The sequence below is a fragment of the Sminthopsis crassicaudata genome, chromosome 3 (genome assembly GCF_048593235.1).
Source record: "Sminthopsis crassicaudata isolate SCR6 chromosome 3, ASM4859323v1, whole genome shotgun sequence".
Lineage (NCBI taxonomy): Eukaryota > Metazoa > Chordata > Mammalia > Dasyuromorphia > Dasyuridae > Sminthopsis > Sminthopsis crassicaudata.
In genome coordinates, this window is record NC_133619.1 from 364,640,038 (window position 1) to 364,667,593 (window position 27,556).

General features: G+C 31.5%; 1 protein-coding gene across 10 annotated transcripts in view; it reads right to left on the reverse strand.

Annotated features, from left to right (window-relative positions):
* The window catches only part of PTPN4 (protein tyrosine phosphatase non-receptor type 4), a 200,699-nt gene that overhangs the window by 90,977 nt on the left and 82,166 nt on the right, over positions 1-27,556 (reverse strand). For 2 of the 10 annotated variants that reach the window (XM_074301807.1, XM_074301813.1), the window contains exons 4-11: positions 24,940-24,984; positions 18,079-18,121; positions 17,901-17,979; positions 11,997-12,041; positions 10,213-10,265; positions 9,677-9,797; positions 6,633-6,720; positions 689-777 (exon numbers count right to left, since the gene is read on the reverse strand). In XM_074301807.1, the coding sequence (XP_074157908.1) occupies positions 689-777; positions 6,633-6,720; positions 9,677-9,797; positions 10,213-10,265; positions 11,997-12,041; positions 17,901-17,979; positions 18,079-18,121; positions 24,940-24,984 (563 nt within the window). Of the gene's footprint in view, positions 1-688; positions 778-6,632; positions 6,721-9,676; positions 9,798-10,212; positions 10,266-11,996; positions 12,042-17,900; positions 18,001-18,078; positions 18,122-24,939; positions 24,985-27,556 lie in introns of all 10 variants that reach the window. The other 8 variants (XM_074301806.1, XM_074301812.1, XM_074301815.1 and 5 more) reach the window with 5 other exon arrangements.

The following is a 27,556-nucleotide window of genomic DNA, read 5'->3' on the forward strand; positions in this document are numbered from 1 at the left end:
AAAAATTTATGTGAAAGAGGGATTAGACTTGTTCTACTTACCCCAACCCCCGAAGGCAGAACTAGGACGATTGGGTTGAAGCTGCAGAGAGGAAGATTTAGGCATGAAGCAAGAAAAAATTTTCAACAATTAGAGCTACCCAAAAATAGAATGGGTTGCTTTGGTATGTAGTGAATTCCTTTTCAATAGTTTTTCAAGCTTAGATGAGTACCTCCTAGGGAAGTAGTAGAGGGGATTCCTACTTAAGTATGAGCTGATATAGATAATTTCTGAGGTCCCTTCTGACTTGGTGATTTTTTTGAATGTGATCTTCCTAGGCCTTAATTGATGGGAGCAAAGACATATGACTATGATTGGTCGTTTTTAATGGTGGTGTACTGAATTAATTGGATGTAATCACAGGATATTGGGAAAATCTATAAAAATATAGTTTTTAAAAATTAGTCTATTTAAAGGAAAAAAATTATTAAAGGGCACCCACAATGGTCTAGATTGATGAAAAGAGGCAGAATCAGCGGACACTTCAACTTTCTAATGTTGGAAATTTAAAATGTGGTTAAATACAAGTTTCAACTAACAAGACAGACCCAAATACTGGACCCCAAAAAAAATCCAGGTGATTTTTTTTAAAGTCCAACAAAACATTAAATACAAATATAAAAGAAAAGGCGTTAATGGAATTTCTTACCATGGAAAGGTGTTCATTCGTACCCTGTTCTTATAAATTAGTATCCCTCCTGACATTACGCCAATCATAATTTCATTATTACTTTGATCCTTTAAAAAAAATACAAAATATCACAGAAAAGAAATAGTAGGCTTTAATTATAGGATCGAATTTCATTTAAATGAAGGAGCTATTTTAAAGAGCAGTATAAAAGAAATTACTTAATGATGTGCTTCTAAATATTTTGTCCAATTAGTACAGAAGAAACCAAAAATGACAAATGCAATTTCAAAAAAATAAACAGCTATGTTTAATGGAAATTCTTGTTTCTAAAATTCACAAGATTCAAAGTTACATGACTTTGGAGTTTCTAAAAGGGGGCTAACTAGGACTAATTATTCCATGTTGCAAGATCAATCTCAGAAGTCAAAGAATTCATTGATACTATAGCCTCTAAAGAATGGTGAGATAACAGCAAAACTAAGAAATTCCCTCAACAGTATTTTCCCTCTTCCAGCCCAAATACATAGCTCAATTGTACAACTGAGATGAGGAAAAGATCTCTTTCTAAAATGCAGAATGACATGGAAACAAAACAGTTATAATTCAATATTTGTTAGCCAAATGATGTAAGCAAAACATACCTACACATTAAAAAACTTTTACAAGAATAAAAAAAGAAAAAAGGGAAAAGGAAAAAAAAAATGCTACAATCTGCATTCAAAGTCCAGTAATTCTCTTATCTGGAGGAAGAGAGCATTTTTTAAAATGAGTTCTTTGGAAGTGATATGGATTACTATAATGATCAGTTACTAAAGCTTTCAGAGTTGATTAACTTTACAATATAGAATTATTTTGTAAATTATTCCCTCAATTCACTTTGTATCAGTTAATAAAAAATTCATAATAAATTATATATATATATATATACACACACACACATATATATATACATACACACACACACACATATATATGTAATAAAAATTTTTTTAAAACTCTTGCTTGGTTCATAAATTCATTTTGTATTTATAGATCTGACAGGCAATTTCTTCCATAGCCCCCTAATTTACTTACGGTATTACTCTTTATGTCCAAATCATGTATCCATTTTGATCTCATCTTTGTATATGTGAGATGTTGAGCTATGACTCTTTTCTGCTAGACTGCTTTTCAATTTTCCCAGTACTTTTTGTCAAATAATCTTGCCCCTATTAATAGCTGGGATCTTTGAGTATCAAACACTAGGTTACAGAACTTTGTTTTTGTATATCATATACCTAATCTTTTCTACTGACCAAAATCTTGTATTTCTTAACTAGCAGCAAATTATAACTTTGCAATATAGTTTGAAATATGGTACTGCTAGGTCACCTTCCTATTCATTCCCCCACCCTCCATATATTCTCTTGATTTTCTTGACCTTTTATTCCTCTAGATGAATTTTGTTATCATTTTTTTCTAGCACTATAAAGTAATTCTTTGGCAGTTTGTTTGACATGATATTGAATAAATTAATTGATTGAGCCAGTATTGCCATATTCTTTTATACTGCCTCAGCCTATTCGTGAGCAATTAATACACTTATTATTTACAATTTTATTTGTGTGAAGGGTTTTGTATTTTGTATTTCTCTTCATATTACTCTTCTATATACCTTGGCTTGTAGACTCCTAAGCATGTTATACTGACTGCATTTATTTATCTGAATTTTTCTGTCTTCCTGCTAGATTTTGTGGCAATATATAGAAATGCTGATGACTGTTTGGGTTTATTATTATTTATACTCATTTACTTATTCATTCATTCATTTATACAATAAGTCTTTTATTTTTCAAAATAACATGCAAAGATAATTTTCAGCATTTGTTCTTGCAAAGCCTTGTGTTTTCTTATTTTTCTCTCTATACCCACTCTTGACCCCTAGATAGAAAGTAATCCAATATAGATTTATCATGTGCAATTCTACTAAACATATTTCCACATTTATCATGCTGCACAAGAAAAAAAGGAAAATCAAATCAAAAGAGGAAAAAATGAGAAAGAAAAAAACCAAGCAAGCAAACACCAACAAAAAAGGTGAACATACTATGCTGTGCTTCACATTCAGTTCCCATAGTCTTCTCTCTGGATGCAGATGGCTCTCTTCATCACAAGTCTATCTGAATTGGCCCAAATCACCTCATTGTTGAAAAGAGCCAAGTCCATCACAGTTGATCATCCCATAATCTTGTTGCTGTGTACAATGTTCTCTTGGTTCTACTCATTTCACTTAGCATCAGTTCATATACATCCCTGTTTTTCTGAAATTAGTATGCTGATCATTTTGCATAGAATAGCAATATTTCATTATATTAATATACCATAACTTATTCAATCATTCCTCAAATGATGGGCATCCACTCAGTTTCCAATTTCTTACCACTACAAAAAGGGTTGCCACAAACATTTTTGCACATGTGGGTTCTTTTCCCTTTTTTATGATCTCTTTGTGAGATATAGATATAGATATAGATATAGATATAGATATAGATATAGATATAGATATAGATATATATCTATATCTATATATTTGGGTTTGTCTAATATTCCGCAACTTTATTGAAATTATTCATTGCTTTGTTAGTTGTCTCTCTAAGGTTATCTAGGTAAACCATCTTATCATCTACAAAAAGTGAGTTTTCTTTTCTCATTATCTATAATTTCTTTTTCTTGTCTTATTCTTATAGCTCACTATAACAATCAGTACAATATTGTACCCTATTGAATGATGACAATGGTGATGGATGTCCATCTTGCTTTACCCTTGATCTTATTTGGAAAGATGTCTAATTTATCCTCATAATAGATAATGCTTGCTCTTGATTTTAGTTAATACTACTTATAATTTTGAGAGAAGTTTCATTTATTCTTTTATTGTCTAGTGCTTTTAATAAGAATTGCTGTTGAAATTTGTCAAATTTTTTCTTATTCATTTACCTTCTTTTTTTGATCTGAGTTTTTTTGTACAGCAAGATAACTGTATAAATATGTTTATACATATTGGATTTAACATATAGTTCAACATATATTGGATTGCCTGCCATCTAAGGGAGGGAGTGGAGGGGAGGAGGAAAAAATCTGAAACATAAGGCTATGCAAGGGTCAATGTTGTCAAATTATCTGTGCATATGTTCTGAAAATAAAATGCTTTATTAAAAAAATTATTCCTCTTATTTCTTCCACCTATCTGTTCCTTCTAAGTGTGTTTTGTGAGGTCATTATCATGATACTTAATTGTGGGTCTACCTAAGGCTAACTCAACTTCCAACTCCCTTTTTTTTCTCCCAACTTTTTCTGTCTCTCTCCAAAGTTCTAATCATGCACTGTCAACTGCTTATTAGAAATTTGGAACTGAATATAAAAGGAAGCATTTCAAAATCAACATGTCTAAATTGGACTTATCTTTCCCCCACATCCCTAATTCTTAAACTTCTCCATTTCTGTCAAGGGTAGTATCACTTCCTTTTTAGTCATTCAGGTTCACAATGGCAGTTGTTATCCTTGGCTCATCCCTTGGCTTCACCCTTCAACCTAAACATTTGCCAGTTTTCATTTCTACTTCCTACAACTTTCTTCACATTACTACTACTGAAGGTTTAGGACCTCATCTCTTCTTGCTTGGATTAATGCAATACTATTCTAATTAGTCTTCCTGATACAAGTCTTTCCCTACTTTACACTACCCTTCAAAAAGCTGATCATTTTTCTAAAGCATAAACTTCAATGACTCCCTATTACTTCTAAGATCAATACATAACTTCCACTGATTTGCATTTAAAATTCTTTATAATCTGGCCTCATCTAATTTCTATAGCATTTATAGACTACTTTTAAACTGTAAGCTCCTTGAGGGCAAGGGCTATTTTTGTTTCTTTTCGATCCCTAGCACTTAACACAGTGCCTAGTTCATGGATATATTATGGACTTGGCTTTCTTATTGCAAGAGATTTAGGAATATTATTCAAGTTATAAATGTAAATCCGACACATGACTTTACATTCTTATAAAGATTCAAAAGTACTTCACAAAAACTGCTGAGATCTATATGATTACTTAATTGCCTTAATTTAGGTCAGTTACTTAGAATTCAGAGGATTTGCTAAGTGAAAAAATCCTTTAAAAATTAAGTCTTTTGATTTTATTACAATTAAAAAGTAAACAATATCTAGTTACACAAATACTAACCACTATGTACATCACTTAACAATTCTCAAGACTTAGTTAAAAACAAAAGAATATGGCTAAAGGACAGTAGGACAGCCCCACATGAAAGATCTATGAGTTGATAATTATATAATTTCCTTACCAACACAGATTTCAACCCCTGTGTTCCTTGCCATCTATGTGATTGTTTTCATACCTCTCCCATAAATATTTTATGCCATTTCTGTTCCTTAGTAACCTTCTACTCTCTACAGGTACCTTTATATTATTTGTAAATTTAAGTCCTATGAGACAAGACACGGGAAGTAGGACCTCAGAGATGCACTTGAAGTCTATAGACTTGAGATCTATTCTTATATTTACTAGCTTTGTGACTCTTACTGTACTGGTATTAAAGAGTTAGGAGCTTGCCAGTTTCCCTCTTTCCATTCAGTTTGATATCCTTCTTTTAACTCCATTCCAAGTCTAGTTAACTGTCAAGCTGTAATGTTTGCCCAATATTATAAAAAGAAATGGACTAATTTGAAGGGTGACTCACAATCCTGGCAGGTCACAATTTTCATATATTTAGATTTGCTCAGGTTGGACAACCAGTTTCCTTCATTTGACAGGGTGTATTTCTGAGGAAACTTTATAGGGATTCCAAAAAACTTGTCTGTTATTAACAAGACAATAGCATTTTACAAAATTTCACTACAAATCACAAATTCCTCTTTTATGAGCACATTATAAAGGACATTTCCCATAACAATGACAACACTTTTCTAGGTATCAAGAGTCTATACCTTGATATAATATCCTGTTACAGAATCTTAATATTTTGACATAAGGAAGAGAGAATCTTATCTGATAAGAGATTTTAAAGCTATTTTTTTCTACAGAATAAAACTTTCTTAAAAACAACAGAGAACAATGTAATGTGATATTATAGTCGCAACCCTCAGCCACCCATGAGATAGGCCTCAACTTTGTTCCCTAAAAAGGGAGCTAAATTAATTTTTTGAAAGGAATCTGACAGATATATACTAGTAGACTTTTAGAGGAGAAACCATAGCTTTGAGGAAGAAGCAAAAATTTAACATAAGGATAAAGGAAAGAAAAGGTTAGAATGTGTGTGGTAGGGAGACTGTATCTAATTATTAGATATGACCATGCCATAAAAAAATTTTATTCTTCTGCAAAATGTAGATAATTTGGCATTGATCTGATTTATTAGTTGTTTGGCAAAAAAAAATAATCACATGTAGCTAAAAGAAAAGAGTTTAATGAACAGAATTATAAAATAGAACTCAAATGGATGCAAGAGACCATCTCTAATCTCACAACTTACAGTTTAAGATTGTTACATAAAAATTATTAGCAAAGTTTTCACCATTTTATGTCTCAGGAAAATATACAGGAAAGGAAGAATTAAATATATAGAAAAATTTTTTTCTAAACTTTTCAGATTGCTTTCATTCACAGAGAAACATTTATGACTAATTTACTATTCAACTGGCTGAAACAACATCAGTAAAAGAAATTAACTTTCTTATCTGTTTAACTAGGCATTAAATTTGAAAATCATATAAAAATGAATTCTAAACTGAATAAAAATAATACATTCATACAAGGAAAATGTTTAGTGCAGCAGCAAGTACTCTATAAACACTTTAATACTACCTTTAACAAAAAAATTACTTTTTCTTAACAATACAAAAGCAATTTTTTAGGTTAAATTAAAAAGTATAACTTAAGAATATTAATATGTAATCCTTACCCTTGCATAGTGCAATTCAACTCCATACAGTTCTAAGGTTCGAGCTGTATTGAGATAATTGAATTCTGCTTCTGCAGGAGACAAGCCTCTGTAAAAACAACACTAGATTAAAAATCAGTTAAGTCTCAAATATGGATGTACTTTGTATATATGACATTTTCCAAGAAATTTAAAAATTCCTTGAAACTTAGCATGTATTTGAGTCTCCTATGACCATTATTTAATGACAATTTTAATCTTGTACAGTATAAAACTACTGTTATCTTAAGGTGACAATCTTAATAATGTAACACATAAGAACCAGGAAGGTTCTTTTTATTTTATTTTTTTAATGTCTTCTGGTTACCAAAATAATTAGTTTCAATATAAGTGAAAGAACAGTAAGACATATTATGTTTTAGGTTCACAGTATGGATGTGGAGTCAGAAAAGTCCTCAGAAGCCCTTTAGTCCAACACTCTCATTTTACTGATAAAGAAACTGAGGTCTAAAAAGATTAAATGACTTGTTCAGGGTTACCTAGGCAGTGAATATCAATCAGAGAGAGAATTTGAACTCAAGTTTGCTGACCTCAAGTACACCAGTGTTATTTCCTTAAGATAATTCATGTTCTCAACCACTTAGTAGGAATAATAAGACATATATATAAAGTAACAACTGAAAACAGAGGGATTACAAAGAAATTGTTAAATTATAATGAGGGTATCTGGAATAGAAAAAGAGAATACCTTAAAACTATGCCATTGTGATTAATTTCCATTCATACACAATTTTAGCATCCCTAATTATCTAATGTTTCAAATGACATCAAATTAAAAGACATAAATTAGAAAAGAAAAAGCATAGAGGCAAATACAAGGATAAATGAAAACTGACAAGTACCTTCCAAGGAAGGAGATGAGAAAAAAAACCCACCGTATTATAGTGTGCATGATTAATGTAAGGATCATAAAGATATCTTGAATCATCAAGAAAAATCAGATTCAATTAAAATGATTAAAAGTTTTTCAATGAGCATATAAGCTTCAATTACTTAGAAAATTTACATAGGATTTAATGAATGTCTGAAATATCTGAAATATATATGACAACTGTTTCAAAAATGTCTTTCTAAAAAATCAAGTAATAATGACAAAACCAATCCATCACATTTTCTTTACCCCATGTATTCACAAAAGATACTACATAAATGGATAAATAGCAAAGTAATGGAGGGTTCTTTTTCTTAGCTCCCTGATGAGTCTTACATTGCTCACTTACTATTGTATACTACATGAAAGTGAATCAACAATATGCAATTTGACTTTGAATTATAGCTTAATAAAAAATGAATTAAACAACACTGAATAAGTTTCACAAATTTATTTGAAAATCTATCTCAGTCTTATATAGTGAAAACCTTTTTTTACAAAATGTCAATAGTTATTTTTCCAATTACATGCAATGATAGCTTTCAAGATTAATTTTTGTAAGATTTTGAGTTCCAAATTATTCTCTCTCCTCTTTTTTTGCCTCTCCTTCTCCAGGACAGTAAGCGATTTGATAAAGGTGATATATGTACAATCAGAAAATGCCTTTTTTTTTTTTTTTAAAGTTACTTATAAATTTAATATCATTTAAAATAATAATAAATCTTTTTTTCTTTAGAAGAAAATAACTTGCAAATGATTGCTGAGAAGGAATGATATGAATGTCCAGTATACAGAAAGATAAAGGTATATATAAAAATCATGAGTAAATGATGCATTTATTTAAAAACTAGCAACTTGGGGCACCTAAGTGGATACAGTGGATAGAGCACCACCCCTGAAGTCAAGAGGACCTGAGTGCAAATCTGGTCTCAGACATGTAATACTTCCTAACTGTGTGACCCTGGGCGAGTCACTTAACCCCAATTGCCTCAGCAAAAAACAAAAAAACCTAGCAAATTAAAATTGGGTAAAAGAATATTTTTGTTTAAATAAAACTGATATGTTGGACTTCTTTCAGCACTTTTCAAATGATGCCCCATTTTATTTCCAGTTCTTTGCTAAAACAAAAGTGCTATTATAAATGTGTGTACATATGGGTCTTTTCTCTTTTTAAAAAAAATCTTTTGTTTAGCTAAAGGGTATGCATGATACATGGAGGGACATTTTAGATTGAGTTTTAAATTGCTTTCCAGGAAGCTTGGGGCAATACATAGGCTTAGCAACAGGACAATGATAAACCTCCTCTTATATAGCTTCTCTTGTAATTATCTTTACCCTTTTTTCGGCAACTGTGCCAATCTGATAGGTATAAGGAAGGTATTATCTCAGTTGTTTTAACTTACAATAAGATAAATGTAAGTTTTTTGCAAAACCTTCTATTCCAACTTATCCCCTCCTTCCCCGCCCCCAGATGGCAGGTAGACCAATACAAGTTAAATATGTTAAAGTATAAGTTAAATACAACATATGTATACATATCCATACAGTTATTTTTGTTGTATAAGAATTGAACTTTGAAATAAGGTAAAAATTAATCTAAGAAGGAAATAAAAAATGCAGGCGGACAAAAACAGAGGGATTGTAAATGCTATGTAGTGGTCCATACTCATTTCCCAGAGTTCTTTAGCTGGATGTACTGGTTCTATTCATTATTGAATGAACAGAACTTATTTGGGTCATCTCATTGTTGAAGAGAGCCATGTTCATCAGAATTGATCCATATGATTATTGATACCTTGCATTTCTTTTTTTTTGGAAAGTGATTACTCATACATATCTTTTTCTAATGGGAAATGTTTTTTTTTAAATCAATTTGAATTTGAATCAATTACTTACATATCTTTCATCAATCCTTTCAGAAATTTGTTAAAAAGTTAAAAAAAAAAACAGTTAATTTTTAACTGCAATTTTTTTCCAATTTTATATTGACTCTTTTAGCCTTATTCACATTTTTAAAAATATCCAAACTGTAGAGATTTTAAAGCAAATATCTATGCCACAAACAATAACTGTAGTTAATAAAAAGACTCAAATTATTCTGATTTCCCTAAATAAGTAAAAGTTCCAAACTTACAAATGTTGCTGATGCAATTTTGCGATTTCTTTTTCAAAATCTTGAGGCTGACCAGGGATGAAAGAATAATCGGAGAGGTAGCCTGGCAAGTTTTCTGAATGGTCGTAATCTCCCAATTCAGCTAACAAAAGAAAAATGCTCACACTTTAAGACATGAATCTCTTAATCAATACAACTATATGTAATTTGTAAAAGGGAAAAAAATTTCACTTTAGCAAATGAACAAGGATCTATCCATGTCACTCTTCAACGTCTGTCTAAAACCACTTAAATTACATTTTACCAAAAGTTTAAGGTACACTTTACCAGTTTTCATATAAAAAAATCTATTAGGTTTTCTATAAGGTGATGGTTTTCTACAACACTCAAAAGCATAAAATTAATTAATGAAAAAATTTTAAGTGATTACTATAAAAAAGCATTGGGATGCTAATACAGATGAGATAGAAATAAAAAACCCTCCATAACAACTATTTATCATTTTTTAGTTTGAGAGACTGAGAAGTACTAGGTAAATGTAAAATTATAATACTTACACTGTATAGCAAAGGAAGCCAAAAGGGCAGCAGTATTATAAGGACAGGGCAATCTGATTTAAAAAAAAAAAAAAAGAGAGAGAGAGAGAGAAAGAGAGAGAAAGATAAGATATGTATTGCAATTTTTCAAAAAGGCTCACAAAATTTATATTTCAAAGTACTGACTTGAAATTCCTAGTGACTCAGTATTTACAGTTTAACCTCAAAACAAGAACAAGTTCTTAAGATTCTCTGGTAATCCACAATGTGCTTTTCCTCATTTCTTCTTAAATGTAAACTCTTAAGAAGACAGTAGCCACACCTCTGTGCATGTAAGGTTGCCAACTGGCTAACATTAGACCAGTCTGGCTTGAATTTTATTTAAGAAGTTGAAGATACTCTTTTAAAAGAGTCATGGCATAGTTTGGTCTTTTTAATAGTTTTTCTGTCACAGTAAAGCATGCAATAATATATGTATTTATTCTTTTACAACATTTTTATATGTGTCGTGGAGAAGAGAATTGGATTTGAAGTTTAAAAGGCCTAGATTTGATTTTGATTTCAGACACTTAATAGTTATATGATCCTGGGCAAGTTATGTAACACCTCTTATTCCCATTCTCCTCACCAGTAAAATGGGCATATGAATAGAACCTACTTGACAATTTTGCTGTGAGGGTCGAACAAGATCAAATAATCAATTAATAAAATATATTAAGTACCTATTATGTTCTAGGAAGTATTAGGTGCCAGAGATAAAGATCTAAAAAAAGTGAAAGAATTTCTACTCTCAAAGAGCTTACACTTTAACACAGAGACAATATCCATCGATTCATCTAATCACACATATAAGAGGCATATAAAAATAAATAAATATAAATTAGGATGGTATTAGAAGTTGGGGAAGGATCAGAAAAGCCTTTGTGTAGAAGATTATTCTTGAAAGAGATAGTTCCCAGGAAGCAGAGGCAGAGGACTATATGAGATGATCAGCACGAAGACAAGGAGCTAGGAGATGGAATACTTAGGAGATGAAGTCATTATGCCTAGAGCAGAGTCTGAGGAGAGTAACATAGAATGAGATTAGAAAGATAATAGCCAAATTTATATTTGACCTCAGGGAGCATGTGGAGTTCATTGAGTAGAGTATTAATAGGGTCAGATGTGGATTTGAGGAAAATCATTTTGACTTATGGAGGGTGTCATTAGAAGGCTATTGAAATATATAGGAGATGAGTGATGAGTGCAAGAATTAAGGTGGTGGCTATGTAAATAAAGAGGAATCAAAGGAAGAACTTAAAATTTGTTAAGGGATTGGATAACTGAGGTGAGGGAAAATGAGGAATTGAGGACATTAACTTCATTATAAAGCTAGGACATTGGAAGAATGGTGGTACTTTCAAAATATAGCAAAGTTTGATAGAGACAGGTTTTGAGAGGAAAATAGAATTAGTGGCATCAGATTAGAATTTAATGGTGATAATAAGGTTGTAAAGAAAGATGTGTCATCTCCCCAGAGAAAACTACTAAGAACCATGGGAGTTGGTGACTTTAATGAGAAAGAGTGTGGAAAACTAAGAGAATGCCCAGAGAGAATCTGGATAGAGATACTATATATAATTCATTTTGCAAACTTTAAAATGCTATATAAATATCAGCCATTATTAAATAGAGAAATTAAAATTCAAGATTTTGCATTCTGATAAATTTTAAGCATAAAACTATAGATGGAAGAATACTTGTGTAACCAATTAGAAAATAAAATATAATTTTATCAAAAGATTCAAACAGCAAAAATAGCTTACCTTCCAGTAAGAATGTCTTGCTTAATTTGCAAAAAATACTGGTATCTTTAAAAAGAAAAAGAAAAAAAATGACAACCTAAGAATATGTAATTAAAGAAAAAGATTACTTTTTATCTCAAAATACATTTACTCTAACAAAATTAAAACAAAAATTAGTCATCTGACTTCTTAATCTTATATACTGATATTTTCATATATAAATTTACAAAATACATTGGATAACCACGAAGCTTAATGTAAAGAAAACAAATGTTTTTCTTTAAAAGCTCCCTGAACAGTAAAACTGAAACACAAAATCCTTCCAACTTTCATCATAAAACTGAAAAAAATTTCAAGAGTGTTACCAATAGGGCAAAATAGTGGGAAAAATTGATAAGAGAGTTAATGGCCTCCTGGGTACAGAATTTAGGAAATATTATACTTAAGAGAGAGAAAAGTAGAGTGCCAGAAGTGCTAATATATTAGTCACAAGATTACAGATAAAGTGGTACCATTCCTTCTGGAAAAAGAAAGAGGACTTTAAGAGCTAAGCATAGAAGTTTATATTTAACCTATAAGTAACAGAAAGCCACTAAGCTTGGTTGAATAAAAGAGTCAAATGATCAGATTTGCAAAATTATTTTGGTAACAGTGTGTAGGGTTATCTACAGTGGTAAATGACTTGAGATAGGGATATTCATTAGGAGGCTATTGCCAAAACTTAGAACAGATGTGATGAGGCACTGAATGAAGGGGGAAGAAACTATGTAAATAGAAAAAAAGGGAAAATGGGAAAAAAATGGAAAAAAGATGTGACAGAGTTGACAATTCTGTTGTCTGCTAGAGAAGAGCTGGTCCTCTATGACATCATTCTAATTTCTAAAATTGTTAATTCCGATGTCACTGTGTTTTAGATCTTCAGGAAGTAATAGAAAAGTAAACCCTAAAAGTATTTACTGTGTATGTAACATCTTTGTAAGAAAATGAAGAGAAAATTGTCTCAATATTTTTAATTTTATTTAATTTTTCAGTTAAAGATTAATGTACTAAAATGCAAAAATTACCCTTTTCTTCATTCTAATCAGGGCAATTTTATTTCATTTTTATCAAGCTAAATGTGTCTCCAGAACTAAACACAGATGTTCCTGGTGAGAGTCAATTGTTAAAAGAGTTGACTGTTCATCTACCCAGGGGTTCTCAAACTACAGCCAGCGGGCCACATATGGCCCGCCAGGCTATGGCAAATGAACTGAGGGGCAGAGACAGAGTGTAAGGTTTTGTTTTTACCATAGTCCGGTCCTCCAATAGTCTGAGGAAGAGTGAACTGGCCCCCTATTTAAAAAGTTTGAGGAACACTGATCTACACCACTGACAAATCCTGGTAAAATGTTTTATCTATATATGGAGTTGGAGACACAGAGTCATTGTGCCTAAGGTGCCTGCACTTGAATTTATGTCTTCCTAAGATTCCATATCTTAGGAAGACATAAATTCAAGTGCAGTCAATGACACCATATGGGTATGCAAATGTCTTCTTGTTATTCAGTTGTTGTTTGCTTGGCAAAGATTTGTCATTTCCTTCTCCAGATCATTTTACAGATGAAAATCTGAAGCAAATGGGGTTAATTAACTTGATGAGAGTCATACAACTAGTAAGTGTCTGTAGTTGGAATTGAATTCATGAAATTGAGTTTTCCTGATTCTAAATCCAATACTCTATTTCCTATGAATACATAGCCATGTGACCTAAAGCAAGTTACTTAACATACTCACATCCCCAAGCAATATTATCAGCCCAATTTAACATATTATCTGAGGAACTATGTAAGATAGAGGAAGTTTTCACAGTCTCTGATACTGATGAAATCACAGGCCTAGACCCCCCAAAATGAAATGTACTAGTCTTAGAATGGTCAATAATACACAGAGAATCAAGGAGAAAAAAAGCAATTTTGAAAAACACCTTTTAAAAATTCAAACTAAAAATGCCAAGTCCAAAATGAAAACATTTCAGGTTTAAGAGTAAGACAATCTAGTCAGTAAGTGTTTAATATGCACCCTACTGTGTCAGAATCCTGTTCTGGATATTATAAAAAAACAAAAAAATTATAACTAGAATTTATCACTTCTAAAAAATTCCTAATTTTAATGTGATTAATCAGAACCTTTTGTTATTAGATAAGAAGCTGCCACATTTTCCATCCTGAGGCGTATCTTCCTTACTAAAAGTCCTATTATTGCCAATAGAAGTTCAGCCATAAGGGATGTAATGATGGTGGCACAATTCTTGTTCTATAGAATCTGTTAGTCAAGATACACTAAGTAATCACAGAAGCCTAGCAATAGCTTTTGTTACACATTAAAGTCACTGGAGAATCAACATCAGAAGTCTGAACTAGAAGAAAAACTGCAAGAAAACAAGTAGCAGAATCAAACAAGATAATCAAGTACTTGGTACAAAATTTCCATGATAAACTAGTAATTTTGAACACAATTTCTCTTTCTTTATTTCTTTGGATTTCATTAATAATATATGGAAATGCTGATAATGTTTATAAATTTACTTTGTAGTCTACTATTTTAAAACAAAGTATTATTTATTTCAATTAGTTTTTAGTTGAATCTGACGGATACTTTAAATAAACAATAAAATCATCTGGTGATTTTGTTTCCTTTCTTGCCTGCATGTATTCCTTTAACTTGTTTTCCCTATCATAATGCCATATCAAGGATTTCAGGAATTAAATTTCTTAACAGTAAACACAATGGACAATACTTTATCTTTGATCTTATATAATATGAATTATTTGGTAGTTCTCTTATCAAGACATAGTAAGGACTTATAAGACAATAACTACAGGCAGGTAATAAGACAACAGATTCAAAATGAAAACATTCCCAGACATGGCTACATGGCCAATGTCTTGGTTTACTTTAAGGTACTATACATCTTTCTTACAAAGGATGACAGGTCTATGGGGCTTGGTTAGAACATCAATAAAATATTTATTGTTAGAATGAGAGGTCGAATTTTGTTATCATTTTGTTAAATTTCACAAGCAATTTAAACTGACAGAAATGATTTCTTATGCAATATTTTTCTAATTCATTTTTTGCATGTTGAAATGTTTATTGACAATTTATTTTCAAAACAAAGGAAATTTTTTTAATTCCATAATATTCTACTGAGCTTTTATCAGTAAATTTCAATAAAAATATTTCTACTAAAAAAACAAAAAAAAAGGAGAGGTCTTTTTTGTTGTTGTTGTTTTGTTTTTGGGGGGGACAGGCAATTTGGGTTAAGCAATTTGCTCAGAATCACACAGCTAGGAAGTATTAAGTGTCTGAGATGATATTTGTACTCAGGTCCTCCAAGAATCTAGGGATGGAAAAAAAAGGTCCTAGATGGCTTAACTTAAGGTAAGACTTCAACTCTATTTTCAAATTTGATAGGGCTTGGTTTTTCATCTTTTTTGACTTAATTCCTCTATCAACAAAAATATCTTAATGATTTCACAGATCCTGAGCAAATAAAAAATACATCCTATCCACAGCAGCAACACTGAAGATGTCATTTGTATTAGACACCAAACTCGTAAGCAAGTTGAATTTCTGAAGTAAGTTCAGAGATAAAAGTATAAAAGAACCTAGACAGTTATAGGACAAAATCAATTAACTGTAAAGAGATCAACAAAAAAATTATACAGAACAGGGGGCAGCTAGGTGGCGCAGTGGATAGAGCACCAGCCCTGAATTCAGGAGGACCCAAGTTCAAATCTGGTCTCAGACACTTAACACTTCCTAGCTGTGTGACCCTGGGCAAGTCATTTAATCCCAGCCTCAGAAAAAGAAAAAAAAAAAAATTACACAGAATAAGTTTAATCTCCATATTAAGCTCACACATTCATTTTGAATATATTGTGAAATATGGTACAAGGTGTTAAATCTGAATTCTGGTAACTGCTTTCCAGTTTTTCAAAGAGGTTTTTTTCCCTAAATAATTATGTTTTCTACTCTATAAAAAATGGCTTTTTAAAAAGTTCTATAGTTTCTGATTATTCCTATATAATCCGTTCCACCGATCTTTCAAAGCTTTAAATACTAGATGAATTTGATGACTGCTACTTTATTATATTGTGTGAGGGTCTAAAAGTGGCTATTCCCACTTTGTCCCTACTTTTCCTAATTTCTCTTGATATTGTATATCTTTTTTTTCCCCCTCTTCCAAATGAAATGTTAATTTTTTTAAAAACTCAAGTAGGGCAATTTGATGTAACATTAGAAGCATAAATTAATTTTGGTAATAATCATCATTTTTATTATATTGGCACAGTCTAGCCATTAGCACTTAACATGTCTCCAGATAGTTAGTGATTTCTTTTTCAATAATATTTTATTTTTCCAATTACAGTATAGTTTTCAACATTCATTTCTGTAAAATTTTGAGTTCCAAATTTTTTTTCCCCTTCCATACTTTTCCCTCTCTCTCCAAGACAGCAAGTAATCTGATATGGGTTATACATGTACAATTAAATTCTCTATTTCTTTAGGAGTACTTTGTAATTGAATCTATATAAGTCTTGTGTCCTTTTATATGTTGATTTCCCAGGTATTATATGCATTTTTCTAGTTATTTGAAATGCTATTTCAACTTCTATATAAGTGTTTCTTTTGCTTTGTTATCATTATACAGAAATGCCACTGGTTCCTGAGAATTTATTTTGTATTTTATAACTGCTGAAACTACTAATTATCTCAATTTGTATTTTTGCTGATTCCCTAGAACTTTCTAGGAAACCATCATATTGTTAGTAAATAGGGACAAGTTTTATTTCTATCAACAACAACAAAGAACACAGAGAAGAAATGAATTTGGTAGAAAGTGATAGAAATAGGATTCAAACCCAGGTCCTCTAAATTAAAATTCTTTTTTGGGGGGGGGGCGGGGCAGGATATCATCTGCTATCCATTATGGCCAAGGGGGGAAAAGGTATATGCAAAATAACTGGAAAAAGAAAACTTATGATCTCAGTTGTCTCTAAATCAACATGCAGACTTATAATTAAATTGTTTATACATAATTATTAAATGAAGCCCATGTGTACTAGGTAGAAATTTAAGAATTGATCCACATTTGGAGATATGTAAAAGATAGGTTTTTAATGACAAATATAAATATTGTTAGAAATAGGGTAGGGCAGTATGATAGATTACAGTAGTTTGTGTTGGGTTTCCTAGAGAGTATTCATTCAATCACCATGTAATAATGGCATTCTTTTCCTGAAATTAACAGTTCTCACTCTAAACATTCCACAGAATATTCTTCTAGTAGACTAGGAACAATTCATGTCATGTGAAATACATAAATTCAATACTAGATAACTTGTGACCTTAACTAAGAAAAACCTACCTTAAGTCTGTGTCCTGTCAGAATGAAGCTAAATATTTCTGTATAAAAAATGTGTGTATTATCAAATAGTTCTGAATACAATCAAATAACACTATTAGGCCTAGATATATCAAAGACCTTTGAAATAAAAGCAATTGAATTAACTTTTCAGAATGCCTTTATTTTTTTGATTACTATTAGTGTTTAAGAAAGTACAAAGTAAAGAACCAAAAATTGCCACTGAACTCTTAAATAACTTACATATAAGCATTTCATGTTCTTCAAAGAGAAGCTAAAATGGATGAAAGATATGCTTTATCATCATACATTGCTATTAGAAAACATTATGCCATTTAAAAAATGACAAGTTCTATTTGATTATAAGCAGTTCACATTTCTAAGATAGGAGCAAAATCATCAAATTGTTTCAATTAGTTACAAAAAATGCCAGTCTTTTTCATTTTTTGCTTCACTGATATTCACATCTGACTAATTTTCTGATGACCTATCTAAGAAAATAAACTTCTTTAACCCACCTTGTATATTCTTCTTGTAGCTTGTTGGGATCACTTACAAAAAATTTGACTCTCAAGTTCAAACTGTAAGGAGATCCTCCTAAAATTAACAGAAGTATGTCTAATTAATTAGGTTATCATAATTCTTTATCTTTTGCAAATGATTCTTGGAAAACAATAAATAGATATATGTGCTCACTTTTTAACTGCTTCCTTATTGGTTTGTTTGGATCCAGCCACCTCTGAAAAATAAATAAATAAATGACTTTAAACTATGATTTCTTTTCTCTGTCTCTCTCTGAAATGCATCAAAAACCACTAAAGAGTCTGAAAGCAATATATCAAATCTGGGAAATTTGTTCCATGCTGAAATTTACGATACTTGGTAAAATAAATTTAGTGAAAAGATTAAGAAAAATATATGTGATTCAATTAAATTTATCTATGTAAGTTCTGAATCTGAGTTTCTCAGATGATAAACCACAAGGTTTACCATGTGACAAAGGTAGTATTTATTTTTTAAAGTAAAGATACTCTACTTTATTAATTATATTGTATCACGAGCAATCTGTAGTGGTCTGGGCTTGAGAAATTTCTATTACCTTAAAAAATTCTTTTGAACTACCTATAGTTTACATTCTTTTATTCAGATCAAAGGAATAATCTATTTTTGAGTGCTTTTATAGGCTCACCTAAATCAATGTATTTATATGAAAATAATTTCACCAATTTACTCCTTTTAAATATGACAATTTAGATGAAAAAGTAGTTAGAATCTGAAAATAATAAGTTACAAATTAATGCATTTTAGAAAACTATTATTTGTGGATATTCACAACTGGAATCAGAAGACAATAGTCCAATTAGCCACATGTTTAAGTAATGAAAAAAAAGTATCCAAAATATATAATAGATATGAAAGCACTTTGTCTTTTTTAAAAATTAATTTTAAAATTATAACTTTTTTTTGACAGTACATATGCATGGGTAATTTTTTTTTTTTTTAACAATCTTATCCCTTATATTCATTTTTCCAAGTTTTCCCCTCCCTCCCTCTACTCCTTCCCCTAGATGACAGGCAATCCCATACATATTAAATGTGTTACAGTATATCCTAGATACAACATATGTGTGTAAAATCGAATTTCTTGTTGCACGGTAAGAATTGGATTCCGAAGGTATAAGTAACCTGGGTAGAAAGACAATAGTACAAACATTTTACACTCAATTCCCAGTGTTCCTTCTCTGGGTGTAGCTGTTTCTGTCCATCATTGATCAACTGGAACTGAATTAGATCTTCTTTATGCTGAAGATATACACTTCAATTATAATATATCTTCATACAGTAGTATCATTGTTGAAGTGTATAATGATCTCCTGGTTCTGCTCATTTCACTCAGCAAAAGTTGATGTAAGTCTCTCCAAGCCTCTCTGTATTCATCCTGCCGGTCATTTCTTACAGAGCAATAATATTCCATAACATTCATATACCATAATTTACCCAACAATTCTCCAAATTGATGGGCATCCATTCATTTTCCAGTTTCTAGCCACTACAAAAAGAGCTGCCACAAACATTCTTGCACATACAGGTCCCTTTCCCTTCTTTAGTATTTCTTTGGGATATAAGCCCAGTAGTAGCACTGCTGGATCAAAGGGTATGCACATTTTGATAACTTTTTGGGCATAGTTTATGGAAGCACTTTGAAAAAAATTCCCAGTACTACATAAATATAAGAACAGTATAATTATTTTGGAGCCCTAGTTTTACATTCTAAGCTCCATTCAGGACCTTTTAAGTCAAATGAAGTCAAGAAATGTTAACAAGCATGAGTTGGGCACTTAACCCTAGGAATAAAAAGGCAAAAACCAAACAACCCCCTCCTCCCAAAACTCCAGTCCTTGCTCTCAAAGAGTTCACAATCTAATGAGAAAGAGAATAATCACCTCCAAATAATTTAAATAACAAGATGAATTGGAGAGAATTTTAAGACTAGAAAAGACATATTGTAGAAGATGGAACTTTAGTTGAGACTTTAAAAAGCCAAAAAGTGGAAAGGATGGGGGAGAGTATTGGACGTAAGGCACTGAAAATCTCCAGTCAGGAGATGGAATGTCATGTGAAAGGAACAAGGTTGTCAGTGTCACTATATCAGATTATATTTAATGTACAATATAAGAAGGGGAGAGGTAAGGAGCTAGGTTATAAAGGAGTTAAGAAATTAAAGACTGGATAGTATAAATGATTCCAGAGACAAAAGGAAGGCATTAGAGTTGATTGAATAGGAAAGTGACATGACTAGAATTGAGCTATAGGAAGATCATCCCTGAATAGAGAATGGACTAGAATAAGGAAAGGTTAGTGACCAGCAGTTCAATAGTCGAAGTATAAGAAGGTGACAGCTTGTAACTGAGTGGTAACAATATCAGAAGAGAGAAAAAAGTATATAGGAGAAATTCTGTGAAGATAAAAATTGAGGGGACTTGGAAACTAAGTTTTCAAGGTTGAGAGTAAGGAGTGGAGGTAATACTTAGACTGAAATCTGAGTGACTGGGAGGATAGTCATTACCTTGACAATGACAGAGAAGTTTGGAAGTGGGGAAGAGTTTTTTGAAGAAAGGCAATTAGTTCAGTTTTGGACCTTCTGAATTTAAGATATCCATGAGACATATAGTTCTCAAAATCCAATAGAGGTGAAAGTGTTAAACAAGAGAGTTCTTTCTTAGGAGAAAGGATAAGGCTGAACAAAGTAATCTGAGAATTATCTCTAGAGATGGTAATTGAGTCCACAAGAATTAATATGGTCACTATATGAAATAAAAATGGAAGAAAATAGGATCCAGGGCAGAACCATGGGGAACATCCAAGAGTTTGATGTGGAGGAAGACAAAGCAAAAAGTAGTCATAACAGGTAGAAGAACCAGGAGAAAGAAACTTTGTCACCACAGGTTACAAAGAGAGGCAATGACTTAGTGAAATGTGAGGGGAAAGATGCCATAATTATAATTGTTTAAATCTTAGCTTAAACCATATTTTTTGGGGGGGAGCTAAAAAAGCATTTTAAGAACAGTTAGAAATACCTACAATTAAATAATCATTATTCTTAAAAATATGCTTTATGGTTTGAACAACCCTATAATATAGTTGAATATGAATGCTAACTGAAAAAAAAAGATTACCTTAATTTTATAAAAGAGAAAAACAAAAACTACACTTTCAGAAAAGAATTGCTGACTTCATCTATATATACCTGTTTTTATGCTCCTTTCCATGGATTTAATCTTGCCCTCTTATGTTGAAATGTCAATTAGCAATTCTTCCTATTAAAGTAATTTTCTTTGTGAAATTATAACTGCCTAATTCAAACTTTTCAAAGCAACCAAGAGTACACTATAACAAAGTAACCACAAAAAGTCAAAAGAGCTGGCACTTAACCATTTATTTTACTAAAAAAGTTTTCTAAGTAACTAATTTCCATTATTAGTTCATTATATACATTGTGAATAAAAATTATTTTGAGAGGGAAATCAAGTCTCTGTTTAGTAAACCTGACTAGCCTGCAGACTAAGAAATAATTAACAGAACAAAACAATATTGTGAACAAACAAGTTAAAAAGTCTGATTCTTAAGTAAAAAGATATTTTTAATATAACCATTGGAAAAATGATGAAGCCACTGAAAAATTTATTTTGAAATATTTTCTTCCTATTATCTTGAAATGGTGTGTGTGCCAAATATTTGGCCACTTCTTTTTATCATGTCATATTATAATTCTTATTTCAAAGAAAACAATTCCTTATGAAAACTGTTAAAAGCACTGATTAGAATATAAGATCCTTGTGAAAATGTAGTTTCATTCTTTGTATTTTTATTTCCTAATAAAGCACTTGGTATAGGGAGGTAGATTGTGACTAATAACTTAAAGAGTTTAAAAAAGCATTTCTTTAATATTTACCATACTTAGTAAATTAGAAGCAGGAGTAGAATAAGTACTCAAGAACCCAAAAGAATTTTAAGCCCCTTGAGGATATGTCCTGTTTCTTCCCCCCCTCTTTCTTATTCCCAGCACCTAGGAGTGTCTAGTTGTAGCAGTCATTAATAAATGCTTGTTGAATCAATGACATCTCCTAATCCTTAATCTTATGCTCTTCTACGACCCCATTATCTCATAACTAGTCATTTATTATAATACTATGCCCTCTTATAATCCAACTCTGTGACTCCTGGCTGAAATGATATTTTCCCTTGCTTTGGGCATGGAACTATTCTATCGATCACGAGACACTTTTTTCCAATGATAGCAGGAATTTGAAATATGTGTGTGTGTGTATGTATATATATATATATATATATGCCATGTAGGTGTGTCTAAAATAAGAGACATATATAATTAAAATAAATTTTTCTATTTTTTCTATTTACACTTTAATTAAGTTTTTGACTGGCTCCATACCATAAGAAATTTCTACATAAACCATTATAATAGCTATGCAGAATTGAAAATTTGTCTTCTAGAGTTCTGTAAAAGTTAAATCTGTTAATTTTTATTTTTGGCTCAGACCTATGATTTTATTGGCAAAGGGTTCTACTCTCTGTGAGGAAACTTTTTGCCAATGTGTACACACACACACACACACGTATATACAACACATATGTATGTATGTATGCATGTATGCATGCATGTATGTATGTATATAGGGGTCTCTTGCTAGACTTCAAGTTGTCTGGGACACAGAAAGAGTAGCACATCTAACTAAATCAGATGGTTAGTATGTGAGGTAAGCCTTGAATCAAAGTTTTCCTAATTCTGAGAATGGAGCTCTATTAGATATACAATGCTGCCTCTCAATATAAATTATTCATATTAAGCAAGAGGAAAAAAAAACTCTTGATATCTAAAAAAAAAATCTATTTTAGATACTCTCCTTTTCTCTTATTCAATGAAAGAAGAAAAGGAGGGAATAGTGGGGAAGTCAAGAGTCAGAAAGTCAGAGGGCTCCTAATCCTTCCCTGACAGGATCTCTGGGGACATGTCATTTCTTGTTTTGTGACTCTTTCCTTCTTTGTATGGTAGAGGAAGCTGCAAGAGTGTCTATGCCACTTGCCTTCCAAATCTATAAAAGACCAGACAAGAAAATAAAAAAATAGCTGTCATGAATCTTTTATGGGCACTGACAAGCTTCTTGGATCAAATCATTATACTACCCTTTGGAAACAAAGCTAGGGAGAAGAAAGTTGCCTAACCTGTTTTTCTCTGCAAAGCATCTTCTAGGACTGATTCACCTCTATTTTCTAAATCTGTTGTCTCTCTGTTTTACACCTTTCCTGGAATGGGATTTCAGTCTTTTCCTTTAAAAACAGTTGCTAGCAATTAATCCATTAAGAGTTCAGATTATGATTTTTAGGCTATTAGTAATGATCCATTTTTATTACCTCTTATGCACTAGGACTTCTAACAGCAATAGAAAACACTCAGGCCACAGAGAGGCCCGGAGGACATTTATTTGTGCCTGGAATATATCTATAATTTCTGGCTGCTAACTGTATGATAGTTTCAAATGATTCTGACAATTGTTGACATTTTTTAATAACAGCAACAAAGGTTCCTCAGTAATCCGGCTTTAGTAATTTTGTTTTCAACTTGTCAATCAGTAAAATGGTCAACAAATACTTCCTGTATCCAGGACTGCAATGAGACACTATAGGAAGTAGAAAGAGATAATTTTATTTTTTTTAAGTCTTGCTTTGGATGGAACATGCCATCTATATTCAGACTCAGAACTATGGAGAATGAATATTGATTGGAATATAGTAATTTCACTTTTTTGGGTTTTTTTTCTTTCACATGGTTTTTCTCTTTTGGTCTCATTTTTCTCGCACAACATGACAAACATGGAAATGTGTTTAAAAAGACTGCACATATTTAATCTATATCAGATTGGTTCCTTCCCCTTAAAAAAAAAGAATATTGAAAACTATCTTTACATGTATTTGGAAAAATAAAATACTATTAAAAAGTCTTGAACCTCAAGAAACATAATCTACTTAAGAAAAAAGGAAATACATAAAGAAGATAAACAACACAAGAAATAAATAATAGGACAATATAAAACAGCATAGTTCAGTATAAAAGTATAAAAACTGCCAGTTACTAAGGCATTTCATGATCAAGTACTCAATAAATAGTTCAGAAAATAAGTTCAGAAGAAGATATATTACTATGCTAGAATCATCAGGAAAACCTTACAAAGAAAGTAGAATTAGAATAGATTTTTGAAGGATATGTGCAATCTTTAAAGGAATAAAAATAATTAAGTCACAAACAAATGAAAAAATAAAACACACTTGGGAACTAGTAAGTGGGTTTGGAAAATGTCAAGTCTTATGCAAACTGAATTTCTGGTGTACTGGCAAAGCCAGGAAATATAGATAGGAGAATACTGTGGAGGATCTTGAATGAAAGAAGGGAAATGAATTTCATCTGAGCAAATAAAGAATCACAGAAGATCTGTGAACAAGTAAACATAATCAAATTGGTTTTGAAGAAGATAAAAGTTTGCGCAAAGTTTATAGAATTGATTTGACTGGACAGGGAACAGTTAGGAAGCAATTACTATAATGTGTGATGAAGGTGTGAACTTAAATGATAGCAACATTAACTCAAAGGGCAACAGAAAGGACAGTTGAGACAAACTGTAAAAGTTTTCAGAACTGATTAACTAAATGGGTATGAAGAAGAGAAGAATCAAATACTCAGGCCTTCATGCTTAGAAAATTAAAATATTAAAAAATTAAAATATTAACAATAGCAAATTCAGTATAGGTATAAAATATAGTAAATTAATTTTCTTTTGCAAATGTTTTCATTACAGAGATAATGATTTCAATATTTATGGGTGAAACAACTGATGTATTAAAGATAAATTTAGTCAGAAATGACAACAAGACTACATCTCAGTCCAATTCATTATTAATTAAGCAGCTAAGTGCACAATAGAGAAAAAGTTGTGGGCCAGGGACCAGGAAAACCTGACAACAAATCGAGCCTCAATTACTTACTTGCTGTATGACTGTAGCAACTTCTGTGTGCTTCTGTTTCCTCAACTGTAAAATGAGGATAATAATGGAACTTACCTTCCAGAATTGTTGTGAGAAACAAATAAGTTCTGAAGTGCTTAGCACAGTGTTATAAAAATCCTACCTATTATTAAATATCCTGCCTTTATAGCAACTAGTAACATATTTTCATCTAAAAGTTCAAAACCCAGATTTCATGTCTGATTATATATTTTATTTATTTGTATCACTACTATCTAAATAGTTTCTTTTTTTCATTCAGACTTGTTAATTCCAATATATAGTTGTGAGAACAAAAGAATAGAGTTACAATCATATACTGGGAGGAAGTAGGGTTATGGGAGGGAGGGGACAGGAAGGGAGTTATGGGCTTAAGCTCTCACTGCATGAGGAGACTATATTAACAAGCTTATTTTCCTCTAAAAGCAACAATCTTGTGCTGTTTTCATTTAAAATTAGATTGCATAAAATAAACATTATATTACCATATTGTCTTATAATATAATTTGATTAAACATTGCTCATTTCCAATCCATCAATATGTTTTAAAGTGGTTTTTTGCGGGGGAATGAGGTGCAGGGTTTTTTGTTTTTTTGATTTATGAAAAAAAAAATCCAAGCATTTCCATAACAGTAGATTTAACAACAAAAAGTGCACATGAAATTGCAAATCTTTTGTATATAACTTGTCCTTTAAAAACAAAACTTAAAAACTATAGGTTGTGACACTATATGAGGCCATGTAACTGGTGAATGTTGAGACCACAAAACATTTGGCAACAGTGAAAGGTTTTTGAATGCAGTGATCAAAAATTAATGCAAAAGTCAATGCATAATGAAACTAAGTCGTTCTTAGCAGCGATTGCCCATGGTGCATTGTACGACTTCATGGAAGACTTGGATCTGAACACATGATATGCCCCCTTTCCCCAGTGCATACATGAACACTGCCAGAAACAATTTGGCTCAAATTTGATTTAGGGTCACAAAAAATTTCTTGGGTAAAAAGGGGTCACAAGTGGAAAAAGTTTAAGAAGCCCTGCTTTAAAATATGTAATAATTACCATGTGACTTTTTTTCCCCTTCCCCTCCCACTCCAATCCTAGAGATGGATTAGACACAAATATGTATATATGTGTAAATTCAGTATAATAATACTTCCAGTTAATAGTTCTTTTTTGGGATATAGTTAGGAGCTTCCTTCAAAATTCCTTTGTAATTTAGATATTCATAATAGTCAAAATGACTTTGTTGGTCCAAGTTCTTCTTAAAACCACACTGCTATATGCAGCATTCTCGTGGTTCTACTCATTTAGCTCATTATTTCATGCATGACTAGCCATGTTTTTTCTAAAATCACTGAGTTCAGGGCAACTAGGTGGCGCAGTGGATAGAGCACCAGGTCTGAAATCAGGAGGACCGGAGTTCAAATGCGGCCTCAGACACTTAACACTTGCTAGCTGTGTGACCCTAGACAAGTCACTTAATCCCAATGGCTTCAGCAAAAAATAAAAATAAAATAAAATAAAATAAGCTCATCATTTCTTATAGCACAGTAGAATTCCATCATCATAATATCCTACAACTTGTTTAGCGATTCCCCCAGTGATGGACATTCCCATAATTTCCAGTTCTTTGCTATGACAAAGAGAACTGCTACAAATATTTTAAAACACATAGGTTCTTTTCCTTTTTTCCACAATCATCTTTAGAAAACAGATCTAGTAGTGTTATTGTTGGATCAAAGAGTATATAGGCAATTTAATAACTCTTTGGGCATAGTTCTAGGCTGCTCTCCAAAATGGTTGCATCAGTTCATAGTTCCACCAATAGTAAATTAGTATACCAGTTTTTCCACAACTCCTCCAGCATGTCGCTTTTCCCTTCAATCATTTTAGCCGATCTGATAAGTACAAAATAATATTTCAAGTTTGCTTTAATTTGTATTTCTCTAATCAATAATGATTTGGGTAATTTTTTCATATGGCTATAGGATTTGATTTCTTCATTGGTAAAATGACTGTATCCTTTTATAACTTATTAGTAGGGAAATACCCTATATTTTTACAGAAATGACAAATTTCTTTAAATATTTGAACTATATTCTGATGGAAGTGGATATCTTCAAAAAAGAGAAGATCTAATTCAGTTCCAATCAGCTACACCCAGTTTTCCCATTTCCACTGGGAAATGAGTGTAAACTGTTTGAATTTTTGTTTTTCTTCTCAAGTTATTTTTACCTTCTGAATCCAATTCTTCCTGTGTTACAAAAAATTCAGTTCTGCACACACATATTGTATCTAGGATATCCTATAACATATTTAACATGTATGGGACTGCCTGCCATCTAGGGGAAGGGATAGAAGGAAGGAGGGGAAAATTCGAAACAGAAGTGAGTGCAAGGTATAATGCTGTAAAAAATTACCTATGCAGATGTACTGTCAAAAAAAAGTTATAATTATAAAATTAATTTTAAAAATTAATAAAATTAAATTTAAAAAATATTTGAACTATGAGATCTTTATCTGAGAACTGTTTATAAAATTTTCTTCTACATTTCTGCCTTCTTTCTGATTTAGCTACATTTACTTTATTTGTAC